This window comes from Eulemur rufifrons, chromosome 17 (assembly GCF_041146395.1).
Source record: "Eulemur rufifrons isolate Redbay chromosome 17, OSU_ERuf_1, whole genome shotgun sequence".
Classification (NCBI taxonomy): Eukaryota; Metazoa; Chordata; class Mammalia; order Primates; family Lemuridae; genus Eulemur; species Eulemur rufifrons.
In genome coordinates, this window is record NC_090999.1 from 70,510,982 (window position 1) to 70,538,288 (window position 27,307).

The 27,307-nt window shown below is 33.3% G+C and overlaps 1 protein-coding gene across 1 annotated transcript in view; it reads right to left on the bottom strand.

Moving 5' to 3' along the window:
- Positions 1-579: 579 nt before the first annotated feature.
- SLCO4C1 (solute carrier organic anion transporter family member 4C1) overlaps positions 580-27,307 on the bottom strand; it is a 62,088-nt gene continuing 35,360 nt past the window's right edge. The window contains exons 8-13 of the mRNA XM_069492661.1: positions 26,844-27,039; positions 14,921-15,074; positions 10,578-10,768; positions 5,112-5,176; positions 3,344-3,481; positions 580-1,532 (exon numbers count right to left, since the gene is read on the bottom strand). Coding sequence (XP_069348762.1) covers positions 1,372-1,532; positions 3,344-3,481; positions 5,112-5,176; positions 10,578-10,768; positions 14,921-15,074; positions 26,844-27,039 — 905 coding nt within the window. The 3' untranslated portion in view covers positions 580-1,371. The remainder of the gene's footprint in view (positions 1,533-3,343; positions 3,482-5,111; positions 5,177-10,577; positions 10,769-14,920; positions 15,075-26,843; positions 27,040-27,307) is intronic.

The window sequence follows — 27,307 nt, forward strand, 5'->3', positions numbered from 1 at the left end:
ACATTTTAATCAAACTGCAATGATAGATATCTACAACATGCAAAGCACTATTTTAGGTGCCATAAGTAATGTGCTAGGTGATTGGCCTTTAAAATAAGAAAAATTAAAGTATTGAGTATGTAACTATTGGTCAACAGTCCACTAAGAAATCTTTTCCTGTCTAGTTGGCACTTTACTGAAGCTGGCACTTTCCTCTGAAATACATATAACTGAATAATACTATCACAGAATCATAAAAGTTAAGTGTTAAAAATCAGCAATATCAATAAATTACCTCCTGGAATTCTTGAGTTAAAGTGAAAATATCTGTATACAATGCTGACATTTCTTTCTTTTTACATATCTATATTACTTTTATATATAAATATCCTAAATAAATACAATCATACTGAATTGCACCAAACATAAAATAAAATAATAAAAGAGTTAACTCAAAAAAATCAAAATCAAAGATCATTTAACACAAGAAAAGTAGTTAAAGTATTATATCCCCTCAGTAGGCCCAATAAAATATATGTAATCATTTAAATATTTTATTTTATTTTATTTTTATTTTAATAGATTCAGGGGGTATAAGTTGAATTCCATTACAAGTATGTATTGTATGGGGGTGAAGTCTGCACTTTAGTGTACCCATCATCCCAATAGTGTATATTGTACACAAGTAATTTTTCATCCCTCACCCTCTTCCACACTCCTTCCTTTTAGTCTCTAAAGTCCACAATGCTGATATTTCTGTATTCATTGCATACTAGGACACAAAGAAGAGGAGTGATCTTTATTCTAATAGTTTAATAACTTGTTTCGATAAAGAAAGGCCAGGCTACATTTAAACATGTAAATTTAAAAACAAATTACATGATAAAGCTGGCATTAAATTCATGGGCTTTCAATAATAATTCTAAGAAATCATTACATAAATTTGATTAGTTTAAATTTTTATTCCATAAATTTTCTAAATAAACTCAAGCTATTGGCATGAAAATTAAAATGAAACAAGTTATAAAAGGGATAGAAACATTGCTGTTTCTAAAATGTAAACTTTTAACCAGTTGCTGGCTTTTTTTCTTGTTATTAGTTGAGGATTTCATACCTAGACATGGGAGATGAGTGTGTGTATGTGTGTGAGTGTGTGTGTGTGAGTGTGCACGTGCATGTGTGTGTTTGAGGCTTTTGGTGGTCTTTGAAGGCACAGTTTGTTTCTTGTATTAAAAAAACGGATGAGTCCACACATGTATAAAACTACATTTGATTATAAAACATAAATTTTTAAAATATAATTGTCCATATTTGGTAAATAATGCTGCCATGGCAAAGTGTGTTCTTAGAAATGGAGGTGAATTTTCCAGCCGTAAAAGTAGTCTCTTCATTTCACCCTTCTTTTCCTACTTTGTTGAAATCCTGTTGTACTGAAACACTAGTCACAACTCCATTTTGATTTTGAAATGACACATCTGTGCCAGATGATGGTGGTGTATACAAAAAGATTGCAAATCCATTGAAGAAAATGGTGATAATTTTACAAGTAACAGCTAAATATAAAAAAAAAAAAAAATTAATCATCCATCTGGGTCTGTAGATATTAGAAAAATTAATTTTCATTGAAAAATTCTTCATGACTACAAACGCACTATTTTAGAGAGAATAATTACATGGGCATTATAGTTCTGTTTTAAATCTTTAAAACATTAGGGAGAAAGAAAAATAAAACATTTCTATACAATTCACTGAACTAGTATGTATTTTCTTTCAAACAATAATAATGTATAATAAAAATTATCCTATTGTTATAATTACACATTCTTATAAGTATTATATAGGATTAAATAAATTCATGTTCTATTTCTAAATTTGTTAACACAATACTATATCTATAAAAAATTACAAGCAACCAAAAGTCAATGATAAAGGAAACTTACACCATCCTTGAACCTGAATAATAAGTTGCAGAATTTTCATGTCCAAGATGGAAAATAATTATAAAAATAAAAAACTTTGGAATTCTTAGGAGAAAGCACATTCAATGCTTAGCCAGATCTAACTCTTCATTATTGGCTAAAAACATGAAACATTAAGATTTACTTCACAAGCTTTGATTTATTATAGTATAAGCATTTAGTGTTAAGCTGACTAAATTAATGTGGTCTTACAGTGTAGCTTTTGCAGTAGCTAGTTTATTTTTGTTAATCATTAGTATTTTATTTAAAAATCTATATTTGAAAAACAGGAATGCTCATTGATCTAAGCAATATCAGATTCATAGGGAGATTAGTTATATAGATACAACTGTTACAACTTTTTTGGTTTGTTTGTTTTTGAAAAATTAAAGGTATATATGTTTTGGGAAAAAAAATTCACATTCATCATTGAGTAGGATAAGGAGTGATTCATTATACACATATTTTAGCCAAAAAATACAAACAAAAGGGATTAAATAAATTTTAAACATAAACACATTGAATAAACAATGGTTTTTAACAGTAGATAAAATAATGGGATGATTAATCTTGTCTATTCTAGCCAATATTTACTCTCCCATTGTTTTTTGAATTTATATATTTATTTCTTCAGTGGACATTCTATTACTTTTTCTTTGTAAATTCAGACAGTATACTCTGGGTTTAAATGCACATAAGAATAATATGCCTATCTTGATACACATGTCAAAATAATAGCAGTGAAAATCCCATGTTTTTTATATATATATAGTATATAAATATATATATATTCAGGATTACTCTATTTTTAACTATTTTAATTTCTTAGGTTGTTTTTGAAATTTTAAATTTCCAATTTTATCTTACTAGCACAAACTAAATGTGTTGTTCTATTTCCTCTATCTTACCTTAACTTTCATCTATTGTTTAACCAAGACTATACAAACAAAAGGCAAAAAGGGTTAAACATCACAGCTAACTTTCTAAACTATAAAAAGTTTTCTTACAATGTGCCTTAAAGAAAAAGTATACTTCCCTACCTCCATTGTATGTGTTTTCCAAAGCCCAGATACCTAGATAATCATTCCAGAGTGTTTCTTAGAGTTCTCTTTTAGCTTTTGGGTATACTTTTCAAAAAATTTTGAGAAATTGTTAAAAGAAAATTACAAAATATATGATGTAATGAAAACTAAAATTTTATTCTCTTCTATTTAACACTGAGCCTTGCAGACTTCATTAAAAGCCTCTCATAACATGCTGTGGTAACTATTCTTTGCTTCAGGAAGATAGGATGGTTCAATAATGTGAACTGAACATTCCAAAACAACTATGACCTAAGTAACCAAGAAAAAGATTTTTGGGGCATAATTAGTTTACTCTAAAGCAGTCAAGAAGTCACCACTTACTTATGGCTACTAGCATATGGGCCATCTTGATGTTATCATAAATCCAGCAAGCTCCTTTAGTTCCACATTCATTAATATCCCAAAGAATACATGTGCTGTCTATTGTGACACCAAATATAATTGGTCCAGGTATTGTGCCTAGAAGAATTAGGTGAAATATATATGAGTAAAGATTATAGTTTATAATTACAGATTTCTTTTTTTTTTTTTAATAGAGATAAGGTCTCACTACATTGCCCAGGGTGGTCTTAAGTCCTAGCCTCAAGTAAACCTCCCACCTCAGACTCCAAAAGTGCTGGGATTACAGGCATGAGCCAACATGCCCTAATTATAATTACAGATTTTTATATATATGGTTACACATGTATTTCATATAAATAAAAATAGGTGTTAATCTGTCCATATGCAAATTAATCAATTTGCATACAAATCAAAGGCTATAAAGAAGCATAGATAAAATATTTTAAAATAATTACATGTAATTATTATGTATTTCTAATAAATTCAAAAAGTATTTTAACAGAATCTCTAACATACATTGTTTTAACATTTAGTTAAGCAAGTATTTTAATTTATTGCTTATCTAATACAATGAATGAATATTCCTTTGAAATTAGCTACTATACTTTTATAAAATCAAAATTTTGATTTATTTTATAAAATCAAAATAAATTAATCTTGATACACAAATAAATCTGCTACACTACGGTACATGTGTTATGTGCATGCATGTGTACATATGCATATAAACTAATGTGGGCATGTAGGTGTATGTATGTATATACACACATTAATAATCATTTGTGTGCATTAGAGTATATATGTGTATATATACAGACATATACATATTTAATATATAATTTTTCATACTAATATACCTACCTAAGAGTTTTACTATCTTATATACACATACTCTCATCCCCATGAGGCCATGAGGAACTAAACATTCACATAGTTAAGGAGCTTCCAGTTGTTACAAATAAAATACATTATTTGAGGTGGCATTTCTTAGATAAAGATTTCAGCTACATACAGTCTATTTTTTCAGGACCTGTAGCATGATAGAGTCAAAAGAGTACAGGACAGAGAGTTAGGATTCATTTTCCTGGGCTCATTTCCACCATTAATTATGTAACAGTGGGCATAACTCTGTACCTCTCAAGGCATTAATTTACTTATCTAAAAAAAAAATGGGGAAGTTGGACTAGGTGATCTCTAAAATTCCAACTTTTTATTTTTATTTTAATAAATGATCTCACTATTATATTTATTATATTTCTCTCTTTCTTCTTATTTTTCCTATGTCTGGAACTTTATAAAATTCTCTGACATAAATTCTTACTTCCAACGGTTCTTAACTAACCACAATATCTATGCCACTGAAACATATTTGACTCATTATTTTGCTAATGTAACCCAATAGTTCCACAAATGGAGATAAAAGTAAGGAGAAAAGGAATTGTGTGTTAATGATCATATTTTGTATTATAAATAAATATGATATACCTTTTAAGGCTATATTTGCAACAGAACTGGAATCAACAGGTAATCAATCAGGCAGGTGAAAAGTAAAGTCATTACATTCTTATGTGATATATAAATAATACTATATCTCAAACATTGGAAAACAGCTTTCTTCAATAACAACTATGTAGTCTTCCACTACACTTTAATTATTTTCTTGGTATGTACCATAAATGAATAAATCAATAACACTAATGAATCAAAACAGCCCAACAGTTATCAATGATTAAGAAAAAGAGCATACCCAATACTCGAAGTAACATAAACTGTATTCCCAATGCTAGAGACCGCTGCCTGTGATTAACACACCTGGAAATATAAATACATATGAGACCAAAAAAGGTGATATAACATATTCACTCTTTGAGCAAGTTCACATTTGTACCAGTTTACCATTTCTATATTAAGAAACAATTATTTGTAAGAGCTTATAACTGGTTTAATCTTCCTGAAATGTTATCTGAACTAAAATATTGCAAATAAACCAGAAGAGTCACTAAACCCTATGAATTTCAAAAAATATAAAGGAGAAAGAACATATATTAACAAGACATTTTTTATTAAAAACTCTCAAAAAATTATGTATAGAAGGAATGTACCTTAATATAATAAAGGTCATATATGACAAACTAACAGCTAACATCACACTCAATGGTAAAAACCTGAATGTCGGCCGGGCGTGGTGGCTCACGCCTGTAATCCTAGCACTCTGGGAGGCCGAGGCGGGTGGATCGCTCGAGGTCAGGAGTTCGAGACCAGCCTGAGCAAGAGCGAGACCCCGTCTCTACTAAAAATAGAAAGAAATTATATGGACAACTAAAAATCTATATAGAAAAAATTAGCCGGGCATAGTGGCACATGCCTGTAGTCCCAGCTACTCGGGAGGCTGAGGCAGTAGGATCGCTTAAGCCGAGGAGTCTGAGGTTGCCGTGAGCTAGGCTGATGCCACGGCACTCACTCTAGCCTGGGCAACAGTGAGACTCTGTCTCAACAAGAAAAAAAAAAAAACCTGAATGTCTTTCCTCTGAGATCAAGAACAAGATAAGGATGTCCACTCTCACAACATCTATTCAACATAGTACTATAAGTCCTGGTCAGAGCAATTAGGCAAGAAAAATAAATAAAAGGTATTCAGATAGGAAAGGAAGAAGTAAAATTGTCTCTTTGCAGATGACATGATCATATATGTAGAAAACCAAAGACCCCATTAAAAAAAATGTTAGAACAAATGAATTTTTTTAAGTTTCAGGATATGAAATCATAATAATAAAAATCAGTTGCCTTTCTATACACTAGCAATGAACTACCCAAAAAATAAATCAAGAAAATAATATACAGTCATGTGCCACATGACCCATGATTTCAAAATATACAGTTATACATCATATAGCAACATTTTGGTCAAAAATGAACTGTATATGAAATAGTGGTTTCATAAGATTACAAAGGAGCTGAAAAATTCTTATTGCCTAGTGACACTGTAGCCATCATAAAATCATAATGCAATGTATTACTGGTGTTTTTGGTGATGCTGGTGTAAACACATCTAATGGTGCTCTCAGTGGTATGAAAGTATAGCACATACAATCATGTATAGTACCTAGCACTTCATAATGATAAAACGACTATATTATTGGCCTATGTATTAATATTTACTATACTATACTTTTTACCATTATTTCATATTGTACACCTCTACTTATTTTTTTTAAAAAGTGAACTATAAAACAGCTTCAGGCAGATCCTTCAGGAGGTATTCCAGAAGGCATTATTATCATAGCAGACGATAGCTTTATGCATGTTATTGCCCCTGAAGACTTTCCAATAGGATAAGGTGTTGAGGCGGAAAATAGTGATATCGATGATCCTGACCTTATATATGTCAGGGTGTGTGTGTTTGTGCCTTAGTTTTTTTTTTTGTTTGTTTGTTTTTAGGTTGCATCACTTTATTTCAAGCAAGCCTACAGTCGTATGTGGCCGGGGAGGGGGGCTGCACAGCTGCCTCACGCAGCAGCAGCCTGTTTTGCGGCCTCTTTTGCAGCCTTCCTCTCTGCTAGCATCCTTTGCTTCTGTTTCGTCAGGCACTTTCTGGCAGAATAATGGGCCTCCAGCTCATGATAGCAGTCCTGGTAGGCCTTGGCCACCTGGGTGAACTGCTCCAGCTCCTTGGCACAGTTCTGCCTGTAGCTCTCCTTCCCTCTGCTGACAGGCCTAAAGCTTATACAATACGGATATAAAGAAAAAATATTTTTGTACAGCCATACAATGTGTTTGTGTTTAAAGCTAAATGTTGTTACAAAACATCAAAAAGGTAAAACAAAATTAAAAGTTTATAAAATAAAAAAGTTATGGTAAGCTAAGGTTAATTTATTATTGAAGAAGAAAAATGTTAAAAATAAATTTAGTGTAGCCTAAGTGTATAGTGCTTATAAAGTCTATAGTAGTGTACAGTAATGTCCCAGGCCTTCATCTCTACTCACTACTCACTCACCACCTCACCCAGAGCAACTTCCAGTCCTGCAAGCTCCATTCATGGTAAGTGTCTCTATAGGAATATGCGTACAGGTTTGTAGCCTGGGAGCAATAGGCTATACCATATAGCCTAAGTGTGTAGTAGGCTATAACATCTAGGTTTGTGTAAGAAATTCTACGATGTTCACAGGACAAAATTGCCTAATTATGCATTTTTCAGAATGTATCCCTGTCATTAAGCAATGCATGATTATATTACAAAGCTATAGTAACCACATATTACAATTTTGGCATAAAAACAAACATATAGACTAATGAATAAAAATAGAAATCCCAAAAATAAATCCACATATTTACAGTCAATTGATCTTCGACAAAGGTGCCAAGAACACACAGAGGGGAAAGAATAATTTCTTCATTAAATGGTGTTGGAAAAACTGGATATCTACATGCAAAAGAATGAAAAGTGGACCCTTATCTTGGACCATATACAAAAATCAATTCAAAATAAATTAAATACTTAAATATATGACTTAAAACTATAAAACTTCTAGAAGAAAATATAGGGAAAAAGCTTCTTGACATTGGTCTGAGCAATAATTTTTTTGGATATGACACCAAAGCACAGGTAACAAAAGCAAAAATAGACAAATGGGATGGCATCAAAGTAAAGAGCTTTTGCACAGCAAAGGAAACAATCAACAGAATGAAGAGACAACCTAGAGAATGGGAGAAAATCTTTGCAACCCATACATCTGATAAGGGATTACTATCCAAAATATACAGGAACTCAAACAACTCAGCAGCAAGAAAATAAATTAATTAATGAGCAAAAGACATACAAATGTCTAAGAGGTATAAGGAAAAATGCTCAACATCATTAATCATCAGGGAAATGCAAATCAAAACCACAATGAGATATCAGTTCATACCTGTTAGAATGGCTATTATCAAAAAGACAAAAGATAATAAATGTCAGCAAGAATATGAAGAAAAGGGAACCCTTGTACACTGTTCGTTGGAATCTAAATCGGTATAACTATTATGGAAAAAAGCATGGAGATTCCTCAAAAAATTAAAAATAGAATTACCATGTAATCCAGCAATCCCACTACTGAGTATATAGCCAAAGGAAATGAAATCAATATATCAAAGAGTTATTTGCACTCCCATGTTCATTGCAGCATCATTCACAATAGCTACGATATGGATTCAACTTCAGTGTCCATCAACACATGAATGGATCAAGAAAATGTGGTATATAATAGTAATATTTAGCCTTAAAAAAAATCCTTGTTGCCATTTGTGACAACATGGATGAACCTGGAGGACATTATGCTAAGTGAAATAAGCCAGGCACAGAAAGACAAATACTTCATAATCTCATGCATATGTAAATTCTATTTATTTATTTATTTTTTGAGACAGAGTCTTGCTCTGTTGCCCGGGCTAGAGTGAGTGCCGTGGCATCAGCCTAGCTCACAGCAACCTCAAACTCCTGGGCTTAAGCAATCCTACTGCCTCAGCCTCCCCAGTAGCTGGGACTACAGGCATGCGCCACCATGCCCGGCTAATTTTTTTCTATATATATTTTTAGTTGGCCAGATCATTTCTTTCTATTTTTAGTAGAGACGGGGTCTTGCTCTTGCTCAGGCTGGTCTCGAACTCCTGACCTCGAGCGATCCACCCGCCTTGGCCTCCCAGAGTGCTAGGATTACAGGCGTGAGCCACCGCGCCCGGCCGTAAATTCTAAAAAAGTAAAACTTATAGAGAGTAAAATGGTGGTTGCCAGGAGCCTGAGATGGGAAAATGGTGTGATGGTCAAAGAGTACAAAGTTCCATTTATGCAGGGTGAATAAGTTCTGGAGCTCTAATGTACAGCATGGCAACTGTAGTTAATAATCCTGTATTGTACGCTTCAAATTTGCTAAGAGAACAGATCTTAAATGTTCTTACCACACACATATACAAATGGTAACTATTGAGGCAATGGATATGTGTATTAGCTTGATTGTAGTTATTATTTCACAATGTATATGTATATCAAAACATTACATTCTATACTTTAAATATATATAATTTTCATTTGTCAATTATACCTGAAAAATAAGATATATTTGCCAATAAATCTGAAATAATATTTAAAAAAAATAAAACTAGCATTTTTACAAGAAAATATTTATTTTTGGCTATCACTATTCACTTAAGCTGCAAGTACATAATTCTTTAACTCTTACTAACTTGGAAACCAGACTCTTATCTATCGGATAATGGTACAAATTTGAGGCAATGCAAAATAGTTGCTGAAGCTCAATCTGATTCAACAATAATTCTTTAGGTAACGACTGTCAAAGATGAATGAGACACGAGATTGGCACACAGGAGAGTCATATGAGAGATAAAAGACATCAGCTGAAAAGAAATAAGTAGTTGAAAGGTGATTTATGTAATTTTTAAATGAATTTTTAAAAAGCATTTTCTCTCTTCTCTAAATACCTTCAATTTCTGTGCAGTATAATGTCAACTATTTAATGTTTTTAGAAAGAATTTCTAAATTTTCCATCCATCAAAAAATATGTGAAAATGTAGTAAGTGATTTATTAAGGAACAAAAACTTGAAAAGGGAAATTTGATTCTTTCCCATCTGGAGAAGCTGTTGTTTCTTACCTGGAAAAAGCTAGAGTTTGTTGGGAAAAATATAGAAAGACTAATGAGTCTATGGCAGGGAAGGTAGAAGATATTTTGTTAAGTGGTATTGAAGGAGGAAGAGCAACTGAAAGCTTAAAACACAGACAAACAGCCAGGTGACAGCCAGCATAGTAGTTGTAAAGAAATAGTCCTGTTTATAGGAAGATGTAATATCACAGCACCTAATCTATAAGGTAGAATGCATGTCATTCTGATTCTGGCATATGTGCAGGACATTTTATTCCTGTGATACTCAAAACTGAAAATATCTACAGCTCACCACTGAAGCTTCATGTAAGAAGCAGAGAAACTAACACCAAGGAATGCCAGGTAGCCAATGTTAAGACACTTTCACATACGTAATCTCATTTAAATCTCACACATGTGGGATTCTATGAGGTAGCTTATCCAATGCCACAGAACTGATGCTCCTATAAGGTCTGAATTGGTACTGGAACCAATAACATAAATCCCGAATGAGCCCAAGTTCATTTTCTTCCCATTCAATATGTTGCCTTAGGGAATGCAAATTTCATGACACAATACATACCTTAGGATGGACACAGTTATAGGAGTACCAGCCATAAAGGTAAAAATAATTGTAACAAAGAAAATGCCAAGAAATATGGGCAAGTTTGCACATCGAGTTTCACATTTTCCAGCTTTAGCTTCAAAACCAAAACTTTCTGCAGTAGATGTTATTTCTGCTTTCCTCTCAATACAGGAACAATTATAATATATCTAGAAATATTAGACATAAAAATAATGAAAATGTTTATTTTGAAAATAGATCATTTTAAATTGGGTGATCTCTAGACATGGCAAACACTCTCACATTGTCTTAATCCATATATGACAAATTATTCTGAGAAAGAGTAATTAACAGTTAAGAAATTAAACCACTGGAAACAAACCATATTTATGAAGCAGCATCATCTGTATTTGCTTTTGTGGCCATTACTTACAACAGATTGACTCATGACTTACACAACAATTTAATAAGAACACAACGCTTACCTGATCTCACACATTCTAGACTACTTTGAATAGACAAAAATTGCTCAAATGTTTTCCTGCTAACTTTCTTCTTTTCTGTTATGGAAGGCAAAGGGACATCTATAGTGACAATTTCATTATCTGCATGAGTTTGAAAAAACAAACCCTATAATTTTGACAAGTGCCACAGTAAAATGAACTAGTATGTACCAAAACTTTGAAAAAAAATGCTTTTTTTTTTATTTCAAAGTGTTAACGGGGAATAAATGTTTTTAGTTACATGGTTCATTTTTGTAAAGCTTGAGTCACAGCTGTAAGTGTGCCCATCACCCAAATAGTGTTTGTTGTACCCATTAGGTAGGTTTTTGCCCATCACCTCCTTTCTCCTCCCCCTGCTTGATTTCCATTAAGTTTTATATTCTTTTGTGCACATTTGTGCTCATTGGTTAGTTCCAGTTTTTTAGCAAGTACATGTGGTGTTTGTTTTTCCATTCTTGAGACACTTCACTTATAATGGTCTCCAGTTCTATCCAAACTGTTGCAAAAGGCATTAATTCATCCTTCTTTATGGCTAAGTGGTACTCCATGGTATAGATATACCACATTTTATTACTCCACTCCTGAATTGATGGGTACTTGGGTCAATTCCACATCTTTGTAATTGTGAACTGTGCTGCAATAAACTTTGGAGTGGAGGAATCTTTTTGATAAAATTACTTCTTTTCCTTTGGGTAGATACCCAGTAGTGGGATTGCTGGATTGAATGGTAGGTCTACTTTTAGTTCTTTGAGGAATCTCCATACTGTTTTCCATAGAGGTTATAGTAATTTGTAGTCCCACCAACAGTGTTATAAACATTCTTTTTTCTTTGCATCCACACCAACATCTGTTTTGGGGGGACGTTTTAATAAAAGCCATTCTAACAGGATAAAGTGTTACCTCACTGTGTTTTTAATTTGCATTTTCCTGATGATTAGTGATGCTGAGCATTTGTTCATATGTTTATTGACCATTTGTCTATTTTCTTTTGAAAAGCTTCTGTTTGTGTCTTTTGACCACTTTTTAATGGGGTTGTTTGGTTTTTTTGTTGCTGACTTGTTGAGTTCTTTAGAGATTCTGGGTATTAACCCTTTATCAGATGTATAGCTTGTGAATATTTTCTCTCATTCTGTAGGTTGTCCATTTGCTCTGTTGATTATTTCCTCAGCTGTGCAGAAGCTTTTTAGTTTTATCAAATTCTATTTATTTTTGTTGTTGCTGTGATTTCAATTGGAGTATTAGTCATAAGTTCTTTGCCTGGGCCAATATCTAGTAAAGTTTTTCCTACATTTTCCTCTAGAATTCTTATGGTTTCATGCCTCATATTTAAGTCTTTTATCCAACTTGAGTTCATTTTTGTGATTGGTGAGAGATAGGCATCCTGTTTCACTCTTCTGCATGTGGCTATCCAGTTTACCCAGCAGCATTTATTGAATAGGGCTTCATTTCCTCGGTATGCATTGCTGTCCTCTTTGTCAAAGATCAATTGGCTGCAGACAGATGGTTTTACATCTGGGTTCTCTATTCTGTTTCATTGGTCTATATCTCTATTTCTGTGCCAATACCATGCTGTTTTGGTTACTATAGCTTTGTTTTATAGTTTGAAGTTTGGTAATTGGGATGCCTTCAGGTTTGTTCTTTTTGCTTAAGACTGCTTTGGCTACTCGGGCTCTTTTCTGGTTCCAAATGAAGCATATAATTATTTTTGGCATTTCGATGGGGACTGCATTGAAACTGTAAATCACTTCGGGTAATATAGACATTTTGACAATGTTGATGCTATTGATGCATGAGCAAGATATGTTTTTCCATTTGTTTGGCTTCTCTGTAATTTCTTTCCTCAGTGCTTTGTAGTTCCCCTTGCAGAGATTTTTGGTTAAGTATATTCAAGGTATTTTATTTTCTCTGTAGCTTTTGTGAATGGTATTGAGTCTTTGATTTAACTCTCAGCTCTGAACTATAATTTTCTGAACTCTTTTCAGTTGTTTTACCAAAAGCAAACTGTATCTTTCTTAAAATGTTTTTATAACAATTAAAAAATAGAAGTTACCACCTCATTATCCTTAAGTTTACTTTATACATAAATAACATATTAAATAATTCTCTCATATATACGCATATATGCATAAATATGCATATATATTAATAATATAAAATGTTGGAAAGTAACATATTTAAAAATCACAAGTATTACCTTTGTAGAAAAATAATTCAGTTACTTAAAAAGTTTATTATAATAGCCACAATTATTTTATAAAGGTATTTTACATCTCAACTGTATCCTTACTATAAATCTTTTTATATATTTAAAGCCCAGTAAAATCAGAGCAGAGCCAGGGAAGTCAAAGAAATGTGGTAATTTCATTATTCCAAAGGCCAGAAACTTTTTTTGGTGCTAAAGCAACTCTAGGACCACTGGCACTGATTCAGGAAAACCAAATATACAGATGACACCTCCAAAATTGACTATTACATACAAAACAATCAGACATATCACATAATGAGGCAATTCAGCCTTTAAAAATCTTAAGAAGGGAAACCTAGAACACTATTTTCTATCCTGATGAAACATGACAACTCTCTTACATAAAGAAGTATACATTTGCCTGCAATATAGCTGTTAGTCAAAGTCTGTTTTTGTAGCTTAGGTCGCTGGTGTGAAATATAAGACTCATATTACATTGCTGTGAACAAACGTGCATAGGTGTTTATTATAATACATTAATATAAATGTATTTTGCCTATCTGAAACAGTTCACAAGGAAAAAAAAATCCTGTGAATTAATGGATTGTGACATGGACTGGTTGGACATGTCACAAATAGACATGTCTAATTACTTATGCAGAAATCTTTTCTTGCAATCTTTAATTTATCTTTATATAGGAAAAGGAATGTCATTTCACTATCCCATATTTCAAATATTTAAGAGCATCATATAATTCTTACATATCTTATTCATTGTGGTCTTTCATACCATAGTATATATTTCCCCCAGGTCCTTTTAAGTTATCACATTATCTATTAATGCATAATATATTATATACTACTTGTAATCTAAATATTATTTATTCCCAAGGCTTTCAGTTTAGCTAAGATGAAATTTTTAGATTATAGATATAGTCAATAAAATTCTATTTAATTCTCTTAAACTATTTATATTAAAAATAAATAACACCTAGGTAAACTGATATGCATTCCGATCCACAATTAATAGTAAATTTCTAGTTGAGAATAAATTGATTTGGGTGTTTTTGAATGTATACATTGTACATCAAATAAAATATTTATTAAGTTTCAATTATATACACCGTACATAGTAAAAACATGTAAAGTTAAGTACCATTAAGGAAAAATACAGTTGACCCTTGAACATTGGTTTCAACTGCCTGGGTCCACTTAATACACAGCTTTGCAGCATGCGAAACCTGCCTGTAGAGAGGGCCGACCTTTAATCTACATGAGTTGTGGATTGTGGGTTCTACAGGGCCAACTGCAGGACTTGAGTGTGGGGGATTTTGGTATGGGTGAGGGTCCTGGAATTAATTCCTCATGTATACTGAGGGATGACTGTAAACCAATGTAAAAAGGTAAATGATACGTCACTACTGCAACAGAAGTGACGTTATTAAGATGTATGTGAGCAACTACCAAATTGACTTTTGAACAAAATTACATGAGGTATGAAGGAAGAAGAGTCTTTTTCAGCTGGAGAGGTCAGGGGCTGCTTGATGGAGGAGGTGAGGCAGGAAGAAAAAAAAGAAAGTCATTGCATAACTCCAGAAGAGGGACCAAGATGGACATTCATAAATACGAAAATGCATTGCCACATTAAGGGTAAAACAGCAGACATAAGTTACCTTTGGTTTCTTTTTTGAAACTGAGTTTAAACAACCTGCAAAGCAGGGAGAAAAATATTGGACTCTATCTCCTCCACAGACAGGATAATAATACGAGCGCAAACAGTTGCAATTGGCATTACAAGGGGCTGTCAAGTTTCCCAGTTCTCCTGTCCTGTAAATAAACAATGAAAGAAGGGTAAATTATCTATGTCATAACTTTTAATGAACCGTTCAGAAGCATTGTTATATTTTGCCATTCAGTCATTTATTCACTCACTCAACACATAATTACTGAATGAATAAAACAAAATTTCTTCCTTTGCACACAGAGCTTAAGTTCTTGTGGAGGAGAGGCAGTGAAAACAAGAGTTATATAATATAATGTCTGTCAGTGATAAGAAAGATAAAGCAGCGTAAGTAGAGAAAACAGAGTTTCTCATTTGATGCCAGATAATTCTCTCTTGCGGGGAGCTGGTTCTGTGGATTGTAGGATGTTTAGCAGCATTCCTGGCCTTCACCCACCAGACACCAGCAATAATCTCCTTAATTATGGCAACCACAATATCTCAAGATATTACCAAATATGTCCAGGAGGCAGGCAATATTTTAAACCTGGAAGGATGAATAGAATCATGTTGTTGAACACACTCATATATTATCAATGGGAAAACTGAGGCCTAGAGCAATCAAGTTACATTTCTTTCCCTGCCAAATGCAACTTTCCTTGTTCCCAGGCCCAGTGTTGTTTCATGCTGCCTCTTAAGAGCAAACATCTTTCCTAATACAAAGACACTTCCCTAACCCCTCATTTATTCATTCATTCAAACAATGTATATTGAGCAAGTGCTAGGCCCTTCATAGGTAACAGAAATACAAAGCTAAGTAAGATAGTCTCTGTTCTCAGACTTCACAGTCTAGAAGTAGAAATGAACACAGATAATTGTACACTAATATACTAAGTGTGGTTACAAGTGTCTGCATAGTGAATTTTAGAAGCACCAAGGAAGAACACCTAACACAAGCTGAAATTTAGAGAAGAGGGGCTAGAGGAGCTACTGCCTGAGATTAGTCTTAAAGGCTAAGAGTTAGCCAGGCAATTGGGGAAGGGGAGAGGCATTTCAGAAAAAGCTGGTACAAAGGCATAGGGTTGAGAAGCAGCATCCTCTATGGAGAAACACGAATGATGTCTGAGGCAGAGAGTGGTAGGGAATGGAGCTGGAGAGGAGACAGGGACCAGATTAATGAGGGTCTCATGGGTCTTGTTAAAAACAATGAGTTTTAACCTATTGACAAAAGGTAATTATTAAAGTATTTTTAGACTGGAAAGTGACAATGTCAGAAGTCTGTTTTAAAGAAATAATCATAGGAGTTGTAAAGAATATAAATGTAAAGAAAGAGGAGCTGCTATAATACCCTAGACAATAGGTGATGACAATATAAAGGACAACTAAAATAGAACATATATATGAGTATGATTACAGGAAATAGAATGAAGAAAAATTCTGGATGTAGAATTGGTAAGATTTGGTGATTGGACTGATTGAAGATGACTCTCTCTGTTAAGAATGGAAGTGTCAAGGGTAACTTCTACTGTCTAACTTGGTGTTTAGGAGAAAAGGAGAGCCATGTTTGGACAAGAGATGATGACTTACACATACTGAGATTAAGAACCTCAAATTTGGTGAAGCAATTTGGCCTGGAGCTACATATCTCAATATCCATTTGCAATGTAGCCGAAACCATGAGAGTTGATAAATTCAGCCACACAGAGTATAGAGGGAGAAGAGTACAGAAGTCTTAGGAATCCACTTATTTAATGAATACCTAGTGGACTCCAATTATGTGCCAACTCAAAGGGCTGGAAATATATCTAAAAGAAAGAAGAGGTAGAACTAGAGCTAGAGATGAGAAAGAGAGGGGTAGAGAGAGAGACAGACAGATGGAAGGAAGGAAGGAAAACCCTGCCACCATGAAACTAACTTTCCTGCAACAATAGTCAAACACAGTAAATGAGTTGACTTATTTAAGTATTAGAAGGTAATCATTGCTACGTTGGAAAATGATGATATTTAAGTAGTAGGTAGAAAACAAGAACTTCATGAAGGAATTAGATTAAAGAGAAAGAAAACAAACTAGAAACAAATCGGTAGAAAGTCTGAAGGAAAGGGTGACCAAAGAGCACATTGAAGTAAACTATTTCTAGATTTATCTTTATCAAACCTGATTGTATTTACAAAGAGTTTACAAAATAAATGTAGAAGTAAGGTAACTAAAGAAAAACTTTCACTGCAACTCTAGAATAGCCTTTACACGATAATTTTTAAATTTAGATTTCCAGTGAACAATTTTCATATTATTTATAAATAATTACTGAGAACATACAAAGTGTAAGACAGAATGATGCAAACTACAGTAGAAACAAAGAAATATAGCATATATTCCTTATCATCAAGGGTTGGTCACTTTAGCCTATGTATTATATAAATGTTTATTTCATGGTATAAGTGGGAAACATTAATCAGAAAATAGCAAATGCTTGTGAAGTTGATTAAATTTTCTTAATAGGTATATATTATTTTTTAAAATATTTCATATATTTTACATTTTAAAATTAATAACTTAAGAATATATACCTATATGTACATTTATCACAAATAGTAGAATTTAAACATTAATTTCTTACTTAAATCCAAATATTCTGTAATTGTGCCTCTATAACAGGCTAAAATTGCTCTAAAACTATTGCAAAATATTAATAGATATCCCCCTTTAAGGTACTATCTCATACAATCAATGAAATTCTAGCTATAGGATGATATAGAAAAAATATTGTATATATCCCCCTTTAAGGTACTATCTCATACAATCAATGAAATTCTAGCTATAGGATGATATAGAAAAAATATTGTACTTACTATGGTATTTTATATTTTATGAGATTGTAAGTAAAATATAAATCACCATTACCACCACTGTTTACCAAGACTCAAAGATTCTACAGATTATCAAGGCAGTATAAAAAAGTAGAGAATTTTATAAACTAATAGGTTTCTAAAAATATACTGAGATAAACTCCATTCAGTTGAATTTAGTGTTGAACTCAATTAATGATTTAATATTAAATTAATTTAAAATATTATTGAAAAATAGCCCCTGAAATAATATTATTCATCTTAAGATTTTTTGGATATACTATTGAACAGGGCTTTAAATGAATTTATCAACAAGCCTAATCCATTAATTCAGAGCTGCCAAATCTCTTTTTAACTCACCTGTCCTTATGTGGCAAAGGGCAAAAATTCTTTGCAACACTTTATTAGAAACCCTACACCCTCACAACCTCTTCTTTCTCCCAGTCCCTAAAAAGGTATTTCTTGAGGCCCTTGGTCTATTCTTTCAATATACAGGCATATATCATTTTATTTCACTGTGCTTTATTGCACTTCGCAAATATTGCATTTTTTACAAATTGAAGGTTCATGGTAAACCTGTGTCAAGCAAGTCTGTCAGTGCCATTTTTCCAACAGCATGGCTCACTTCATGTCTCTGTGGCATATTTTGACAATTCTTGTAATATTTCATAGTTTGGTATTATCATATCAATTATGGTGATCTGAGATCACTGATCTTTGATGTTACTATTAAAATTGCTTTGGTGTGCCACAAACCATGCCCCTATGAGATAGCAAATTTAATCAATAAATGTGTGTGTTCTAACTGTTCCACCGAATGGCCATGCCCTTGTCTCACTCCCTCTCTTCAGGTCTCCCTAATCCCTGCGACACAACAATATTGAAATTAAGCCAACTAATAACCACACAATGGCCTCTAAGTGTTCAAGTGAAAGGAAGAATTGCACATCTCTCACTTTAAAACAGAAACTAGAAATGATTAAGCTTAGTGAGGAAGGCATGATGAAAGGAAAGATAGGACAATAGCCAGGCCTTTTGTGCCAGTTAGTCAAGTTGTGAATGCAAAATAAATGTTCTTGAAAGAAGTTGAAAGTTCTATTGCACTGAACACACGAATTATAAGAAAGCAAAACATCCTTATTGCTGATGTGGCAAAAGTTTGAGTGGTCTATATAGAAGGTCAAACCAACCACAACATTCCCCTTAGCCAAAGCCTAATGCAGAACAAGGCTCAAACTCTCTTCATTATTACGCAGCCTGAGAGTGGTTAGGAAGCTTCAGAAGAAAAGTTTGAAGCTGGCAGAAGTTTGTTCATGACATTTAAGGAAAGAAGCCAACAACAAACATAAAAGTACAAGGTGAAGCAGTTAAGTGTTGATGTAGAAGCTGCAGCAAGTTATTCAGAGGATCTCACTAAGATAATTGATGTAGCTGGCTACACTAAACAACAGGTTTTCAATGTAGACAAAACAGCCTTCTATTGGAAAAAGATGCCATGTAGGATTTTCATAGCTGGTGGAGACATCAACACCTGGCTTCAAAGCTTCAAAAGACAGGTTGACAATCTTGTTAGGGAATAATACGGTTGGTGACTTGAAGTTGAAGCCAATGTTCATTCACCATTCCAAAAATCCTAGGGCTTTGAAGAACTATGCTAAATCTACTCTGCCTGTGCTCTAGGAATGAACAACAAAGCCTGGATGACAGCACATTAAAAGAGAAGATTTTTGGCTTACTGAATATTTGAAGCCCACTGGTGAGACCTACTTCTCAGAAAAAAAGATTCCTTTCAAAATATTACAGCTCATTGACCATGCACCTGGGCACCAAGAGTTCTGATGTAGATGTACAGGAGATTAATGCTGTTTTCATCCCTGCTAACACAATGGTCATTTGAGGTGTTCAAGATGTTGGTGGAGGAAGTACCTAAAGATGTGATGAAAATAACGAGAGAACTAAAATTAGAAGGGAAGCCTGGCCATGTGACTGAAATGTTGCAATCTCATGATAAAACTTTAACAGATAAGGAGTTGCTTCTTATGGATGAGAAAAGAAAGTGGTTGTCTTAAATGGAATCAACCCTTGGGAAGAGGCTGTGATCATTGTTGAAATGACAACAAAGGATTGAGAATATTTCATAAACTTAGCTGATAAAGCAGCAGCATGGTTTGAGAGGATTGACTCCAATTTGAAAGAAGTTCTACCATGGGTCAAATGCCATTAAACAGAATCACAGGCTACAGAGAAATATTTCATGAAAGTAAGAGTCAATTGATGTGGAAAACTGCATTGCTGTCTTATTTTAAGAAATGGCCACAACCACCCTAAACTTCAGAAACTATCACCCTGATCAGTCAATAGCCACCAACATCCACGCAAGATCCTCCACCAGCAAAAAGATTATGACTCGCTGAAGGTTCAGATGATCATTAGCAATTTTTAGCAATAAAGTATTTTTATTAACATATATACATTGATATTACCCACTTAATTGACTACAGTGTAGTGTAAACATAACTTCTATATGCAACAGGAAACCAATACATTTGTGTACTTGCTTTATTGCAATATTTCTTTTATTGTGGTGGTCTGGAACCAAACCCATGATACCTCTGAGGTGTGCCTGTACCTTTTCTTATACACATGTTTCTTAGGTGAGGCTATTTTGACTAAGCTCTTCATGATATAAACATTTTAATATGCGAGGTAGATAGAAGCTAAAATTCAGAATTTGGAGCCACAGGGAAAAAATGATCTGACAATGTCACACCTACTTTGTGACATTTCACTCTCTATTTATATCTATATACACGCACACAGATAAATATGGGTGAAGGGGTGTGTGTGTGTGTGTATACTCACTTTCAGTTTTTTTCATCACTGAGAAATGTGTATGTACATTAACACTATCTCTATGTCTCAGATCTTCATATATCTTCATGGCCACCCCCTACATGAACCTCAAAAATAATACCATCACCCTTACCTTGCTATCTGATTACACTAAGAACAACTCATCTGGTAGCAACTCTTGTTAAGGTAGAAAATACCTAGTGGATTCACATCTACTTTGTTTGCTACTCAGGGTGATAAACTGTGTGCTAAACTATCCAGAACTTTCTGTTTTTCTAAAAGAAACATTCAGAAAAAGTGAATTTTTGGCTAGGTTTGGGTAAAGCTTACAGGGGTGAAAATCAGATCTGCACAACTTACCTCTACCAACCTTTCAACATTCCCACATATATTTCTACTATTTCCAGACACAAAATCTAAGTTCCATTCAAACTGGTCCCTAAACTTACCCTTCATTTTTTATAGCATTTATACCCTTAGTTTAGCATGTTCCTTCTGCCTTTCCCTCATCTCAAATTTGTATCTCTCAAAAAATCTTTGTATCCTTAAAGAATACTTAAGCCCCATTCTGCTATTATGCCATGAAGCCTTTCCTGATTCTAATCAAATAAAATTGAAAAGCTCTTCTTTCATTATTCATTCACTGTTTTATTTTCCAATCTCTCCTTTGGAACAGAGATTTTGCCATAAAGGTCTGCCAAAGAAAGCATTTAACAAATGTCAAATAAATGTAATGGAGCTTAACTAAACACTGTTTTAGAATGCTCAACTTCACATTAATGTGAGAGAATGACAGACACATGAACAGCAACTACAAATCATGATAATTGCTGATGGCAAACCTCCCCAAACAAAGTATATTTTATTTATATCATCTGAATGCCATAGTGTACAAAATTATCGAGTCCTTGACCTGGAGTACCACCTTCCTCAAAAGGTTCAAACATGTGTAATGAAAAAATTAAAACAGCACCGTGAGCTATAAAACACACTGTTGTATAACACCCTCTTGCCTGCTCCTCTACCGAGAGTTTATAATTTCAAAGAAAAACAAACAAGGAAAAGAAAAATGGTCAATCCAGTTATAGGTAGAACCATGTCTACAGGTAAGAATAACAAAAAACTTATTTATTTATCTACAATAAACACGAATGTCTAAGTAGATACAACAATGATTAGTATTATCTAGGATTAGCTTTATTTTATATTTCTTTTCTAGACTATTTTCAGCTGACCTAATAAGTGAATTTTATCATAGGAAATCATTTACATTTTTTTAAAATTTAAGACAGTAGGAACATATAATGTGAACAACTTCTTGGATGTAAATAATCACTTAAAGGCAAAGATTCTGTTGTATTAAACTTTGTAATCCTTTAGCCAAGCATAGTGCCTAAAACATGATAGTTGCTCCTTAAATGCTCTCGAATAGATATCCCCAACTTTTAAGAAGACATCAATTATTTACACTAAAAACACTAAGGGAATTCATCACCACTAGACCTGCCTTAAGGAGTCCTAAACATGGAAATGAAAGGTCAATACTCACCATTACAGAAATATACGAAAGTATAAAACTCACAGGACTTACAAAACAATCACATAAAGGAGGAAGATAAAGGACTCAAATGGCAACACAACAGAATTCCACCAAACCACAAAAACAAACAGAGAAAAAGAAACAAAAAATTCATAAAACAACTAGAAAGCAACAAAAAGACAGACAAAAAAACCTCACATATCAATATTAACCCTGAATGTAATGGATTAAATGCTCCACTTAAAAGATACAGACTAGCAGAATGAATTACGAAAACATGATCTGGCCAGGTGTAGTGGCTCATGCCTATAATCCCAGTATGTTGAGAGGCCTAGGTGTGAGGGCCACTTGAGGACAGGAGTTTGAGACCAACCTGGGCAACATAGTAAGACTTCATCTCTACAAAAAGTAAGAAAAATAAGCCAGGTGTGGTGGTGTATAGTCCCAGCTACTCATGAGGTTAAGGGGGGAGGATCACTTGAGCCGAGGTGTTTGAAGCTTCAGTGAGGTATGTTCCCACCATTGCACTCTAGCCTGAGCCGAGGTGTTTGAAGCTTCAGTGAGGTATGTTCCCACCATTGCACTCTAGCCTGGGCAACAGAGTGAAACTCTGTTTCAAATAAACAAACAAACAAACAAAAAAAAACCATGATCCAACTATATACTACAAATAAGACATTTACCTTACCTGTAAAGACACATATAGACTGAAAGTAAAGGGGTAGAAAGAGATATTCCAAAAAACAGAAACCAAAAGTGAGCAGAAGTAGTTATACTTACATCATATAAAACAGGCTTTAAATAAAAAACAGTAAAAAAAAAAAAAAGAAAAAGACAAAGAAGATCATTATATAATCATAAAGGGTTCAATTCAACAAGAGGATATAATAATTCTAAATATATATACACCAATCACCAGAGAAGCCAGATTCATAAAAGAAATATTGCTAGACCCAAAGAAGAGATATAAATACAATAATAGTGGGGATTTCAACATGCCACCCACAGCATTAGACAGAACATCAAGACAGAAAATCAGCAAAGAAACATTGAACTTAAATTGGACTTTAGACAAAGTGGACCTAACAATTACAGAACATTCTACCCCAAAACCACAGAACAGACATTCTTCTCATCAACACATGGAACATTCTCCACAAGTCTCAACAAATTTTAAAAAACTGAAATCATATCAAGCATCTTCTCAGACCATAGTGTAATAACACTAGAAATCAATACCAAGAGGAACTTCAGAAACTACACAAATGTATAAAGATTAAGCAACATGGTCCTGAATGATTATTGAAATTAAGATGGAAATTAAAATAATTTTGAAACAAATGAAAATAGAAACACAGCATACCCAAATCTGTGGCACACAGCAAATGCAGTGCTAAGAAGAAAGTTTATAGTATTGAATAACTACATCAAAACAATAGAAAGATCACAAATTAATAACCCTACATAACACCTCAAGAAGCCAGAAAAACAAATACAAACCAAACTCAAAGCCAGAAGAAAAAAAGAAATAACACAGATCAGAGATGAACTAAATGAAAGAGACCAAAAAAGAAATTACATAGAATCAATAAAATAAAAAGTGGCTCTGCATAAAAAATAAACAAAATTAATAAAACACTAGCTAGACTAAAAGACAAGAGAAGGTACAAATAAACAAAATCAGAAATGAAAAAGGAGACCTTACAACTGCTATCAAAGAAATACAAAATCATCAGAAGCTATTATGAACAACTAAACACTCACAAGCTAGAAAACCTAGAGCAATGGATGAATTCCTAAAAACTTACAACATCTGAAGATTGAGCCAGGAAGAGACAGAAATCCTGAACAGACCATTAACAAGCAATAAGATTGAATCAGTAACAAAAAATCCCCCAACAACAACAAAAAAGCCCAGGTCTAGATAGAGTCAATGTTGAATTTCAGCAGATAATACAAAGAAGAACTAATACCAATCCTCCCCAAAATGTTCCAAAAAATCAAGGAGGGAATTTTACCTAACTTATTCTATGAGGCCACTATCACCGTGATTAACAAACCCAGACAAGGACACAACAAAAAAGAAAATTATTCACCAATATATCTGATCAACAGGTACAAAAATCTTCAACAAAATATTAGCAAACTGAATCCAATAGCATATCAAAAAGGTAATACATTATGACCAAGTGGGTTTTATACTAAGGATGTAAGGTTCAACACATGCAAATCAATAAATTTGATACACACAAAAAAAACCCCATATGATCATCTCAATAGATGTAGAATAAGCATTTCATAAAATTCAGCATTCCTCAATGATAAAAACCTTCAACAAACTAGGTGTAGGAGGAACATACCTCAAAATAATAAAAGCCATATATGTCAAATCCACAGCCAACATCGTACTGAATAGGGAGAACTTGAAAGCATTCCTGCTAAGAACTGGAACAAGACAAAGATGCTCACGTTCAACACTCCTATTCAACATAGTACTGAAAGTCCTAGCCAGAGCAATCAAGCAAGAGAAAGAAATAAAGGGCATCCAAAAGAATCAGAAGTCAAATTATCCCTGTTTGCTGATGATATGCTCTTATATCTAGAAAACCTTGAGGACCACACCAAAAAACTCAGATTTTATAAATCAATCCAGTAAAAATTCAGGATACTAAAATCAATGTACAACAATCAGTAGTGTTTCTATACAGCAATAATAATCTAGCTGATAATCAAATCAAGCAGACAATCCTATTTACAATAGCTAAAAATAAAATAAAATACCTAGGAATATATTTAAACAGGGAATTGAAAGATCTTTACAACGAAAACTACAAAACACTGATGAAAGTTTGAACTGAAGATGGCACAAACAAATGGAAACACACTCCATGCTATAGATCAGCAAAATTAATATCCTTAAAATGACCACACTGCCAAAAGGAATCTGAAGATTCAATGCAATTGCTATCAAAATGCCAATGTCATTTTTCACCGAATTAGAAAAAACAATACTAAAATTCATATGGAACCAAAAAAGAGCCCAAATAACCAAAGCAATAGTGGACAAAAAGAACAAAGTTGGAAGCGTAACATTACCTGACTTCAAATTATACTACAAGGCTATACTAACCAACACACTATGGTACTGGTATAAAAATAGACACATAGATCAATTGAACAGAATAGAGAACCCAGAAATAAAGCCATGTATTTACAGCCAATTGAACACTGACAAAGTCTACAAGAACATACACTGGGGAAAAGACATCCTTTTCAATAAATGGTGCTGAAATATTAGGACTGCCATATGCAGAAGAATGAAACTGTACTCCTATCTCTCACCATATACAAAAATCAACTCAAGATGGATTAAAGACTTGAATGTAAGACCTGAAACTTTAAAAATACTGAAAGAAAACCTAAGGAAAACTCTTGTGGACATTGGTCTAGGCAAAGAATTCATGACTGAGACCTTAAAATCATAGGCAACAAAAACAAAAATAGACAAAAGGGACTTAACTAAAAAGCTTCTGAATAGCCAAAAGAAATAATTTTAGGAGTGAACAGGCAACCTGGAGAAAGGGAGAAAATATTTTCAAATTACGCATCTGACAGGGGACTAATATCCAGAATTTACAAGGAACTCAGATAATTCAATAACAACAAAAACCCCAAATAATGCCATTAAACAGTGGGCAAAGGACATGAAAAGTCATTTTTCAAGATAAGACATACAAACGGCCAATAGGTATATGAAAAAATGTTCAACAATACTAATCATCAGATAAATGCAAATTAAAACCACAATGAGATATCATCTTACATAAATCAGAATGGCTATAATTAAAAAGACAAAAATAACAGATGTTGACAAGAATGTGGAGCCGAGGTAACGCTTATACATTGTTGATGGGAATGTAAATTAGTGCCACCTATATGGAAAACAGTATGGAGATTTCCCAAAGAACAAAAAATAGAGCTACCATTTGATCCAGAGATCCCACTACTGTGTATCTACCTAAAGATAAAAAAATCATTACATCAAAAAATTACCTGCAGTCGTATGTTTATCGCAGCAAAGATAGGGAATCAACCTAAGTATCCATCAGTGAATGACTAAAGAAAATGTGGTTTTTATGTACAATGAAATCTTATTCAGCTATAAAAAAAATAAAATCCTGTCTTTCAACAGCATGGATGGAACTGGAGGTCATTACTTTAAGTGGAAAAGTAACACATAGACAAATACCAGGTTTTCACTTATAAGTGGAAGCTAAATAATGCGTACACTTGGGCATAGAGTGTGGAATGATAGACAATGGAGACTCAGAAGGGTGGAAGATGGGAGGAGGGTGGATGATGAGAAATTAATAGGTACAATGTATGTTACTGATACTCTAAAAAGCCCTTGATTTCACCACTCCACAATATATCCATGTAACAAAATTACACATGTACCCCACAAATTTATACAAAAAAGACTCTACATGTTCTTACATAGAAAAAAAGCCTTCTAATTTAAAAAAAAAAAAAAAAGCTAATTCCTCACCATTTTATTTAAGGAAGCATATATACTTGGAAATGCATGCATTTGTTATTCTGATATTAATATCAAAAGATATTGAAATATATTTACCCATTATATAATTCAGACACACCAGCAAATGGCTCATTTTCACAGTTGGCATAAAGAAATACAAAACTCAGCATAAATGCAACTCCAGATGAGAACAATGCAAACTTCATCGTATTTTTACATGTCATTTTGAATTTTGAAACAAGGAAACCACCTAAAATCTGACCAAGAGCAGCTCCAGGAATTAAAACAGCCCCTAATGAGGAAAGAAGACACAGACAGTGAGAAAACACATACATACACTCAGTAACTTATAATAACATCTGGAAAACATCAAAAACAAGCACTAATATAGTTTTAACATATAAAAGTATTCCTCTGATAAAAGAATTATATGCATAAATGACTTAATTCCATTAAATGAGGAATTACTAAAATTAATATAGTGAACATTAAGATTAATATATATTCTCTTTAGCCTTGTATACCCTTTGTTTCTCTCAAGTTCATACAATATGTCTGAA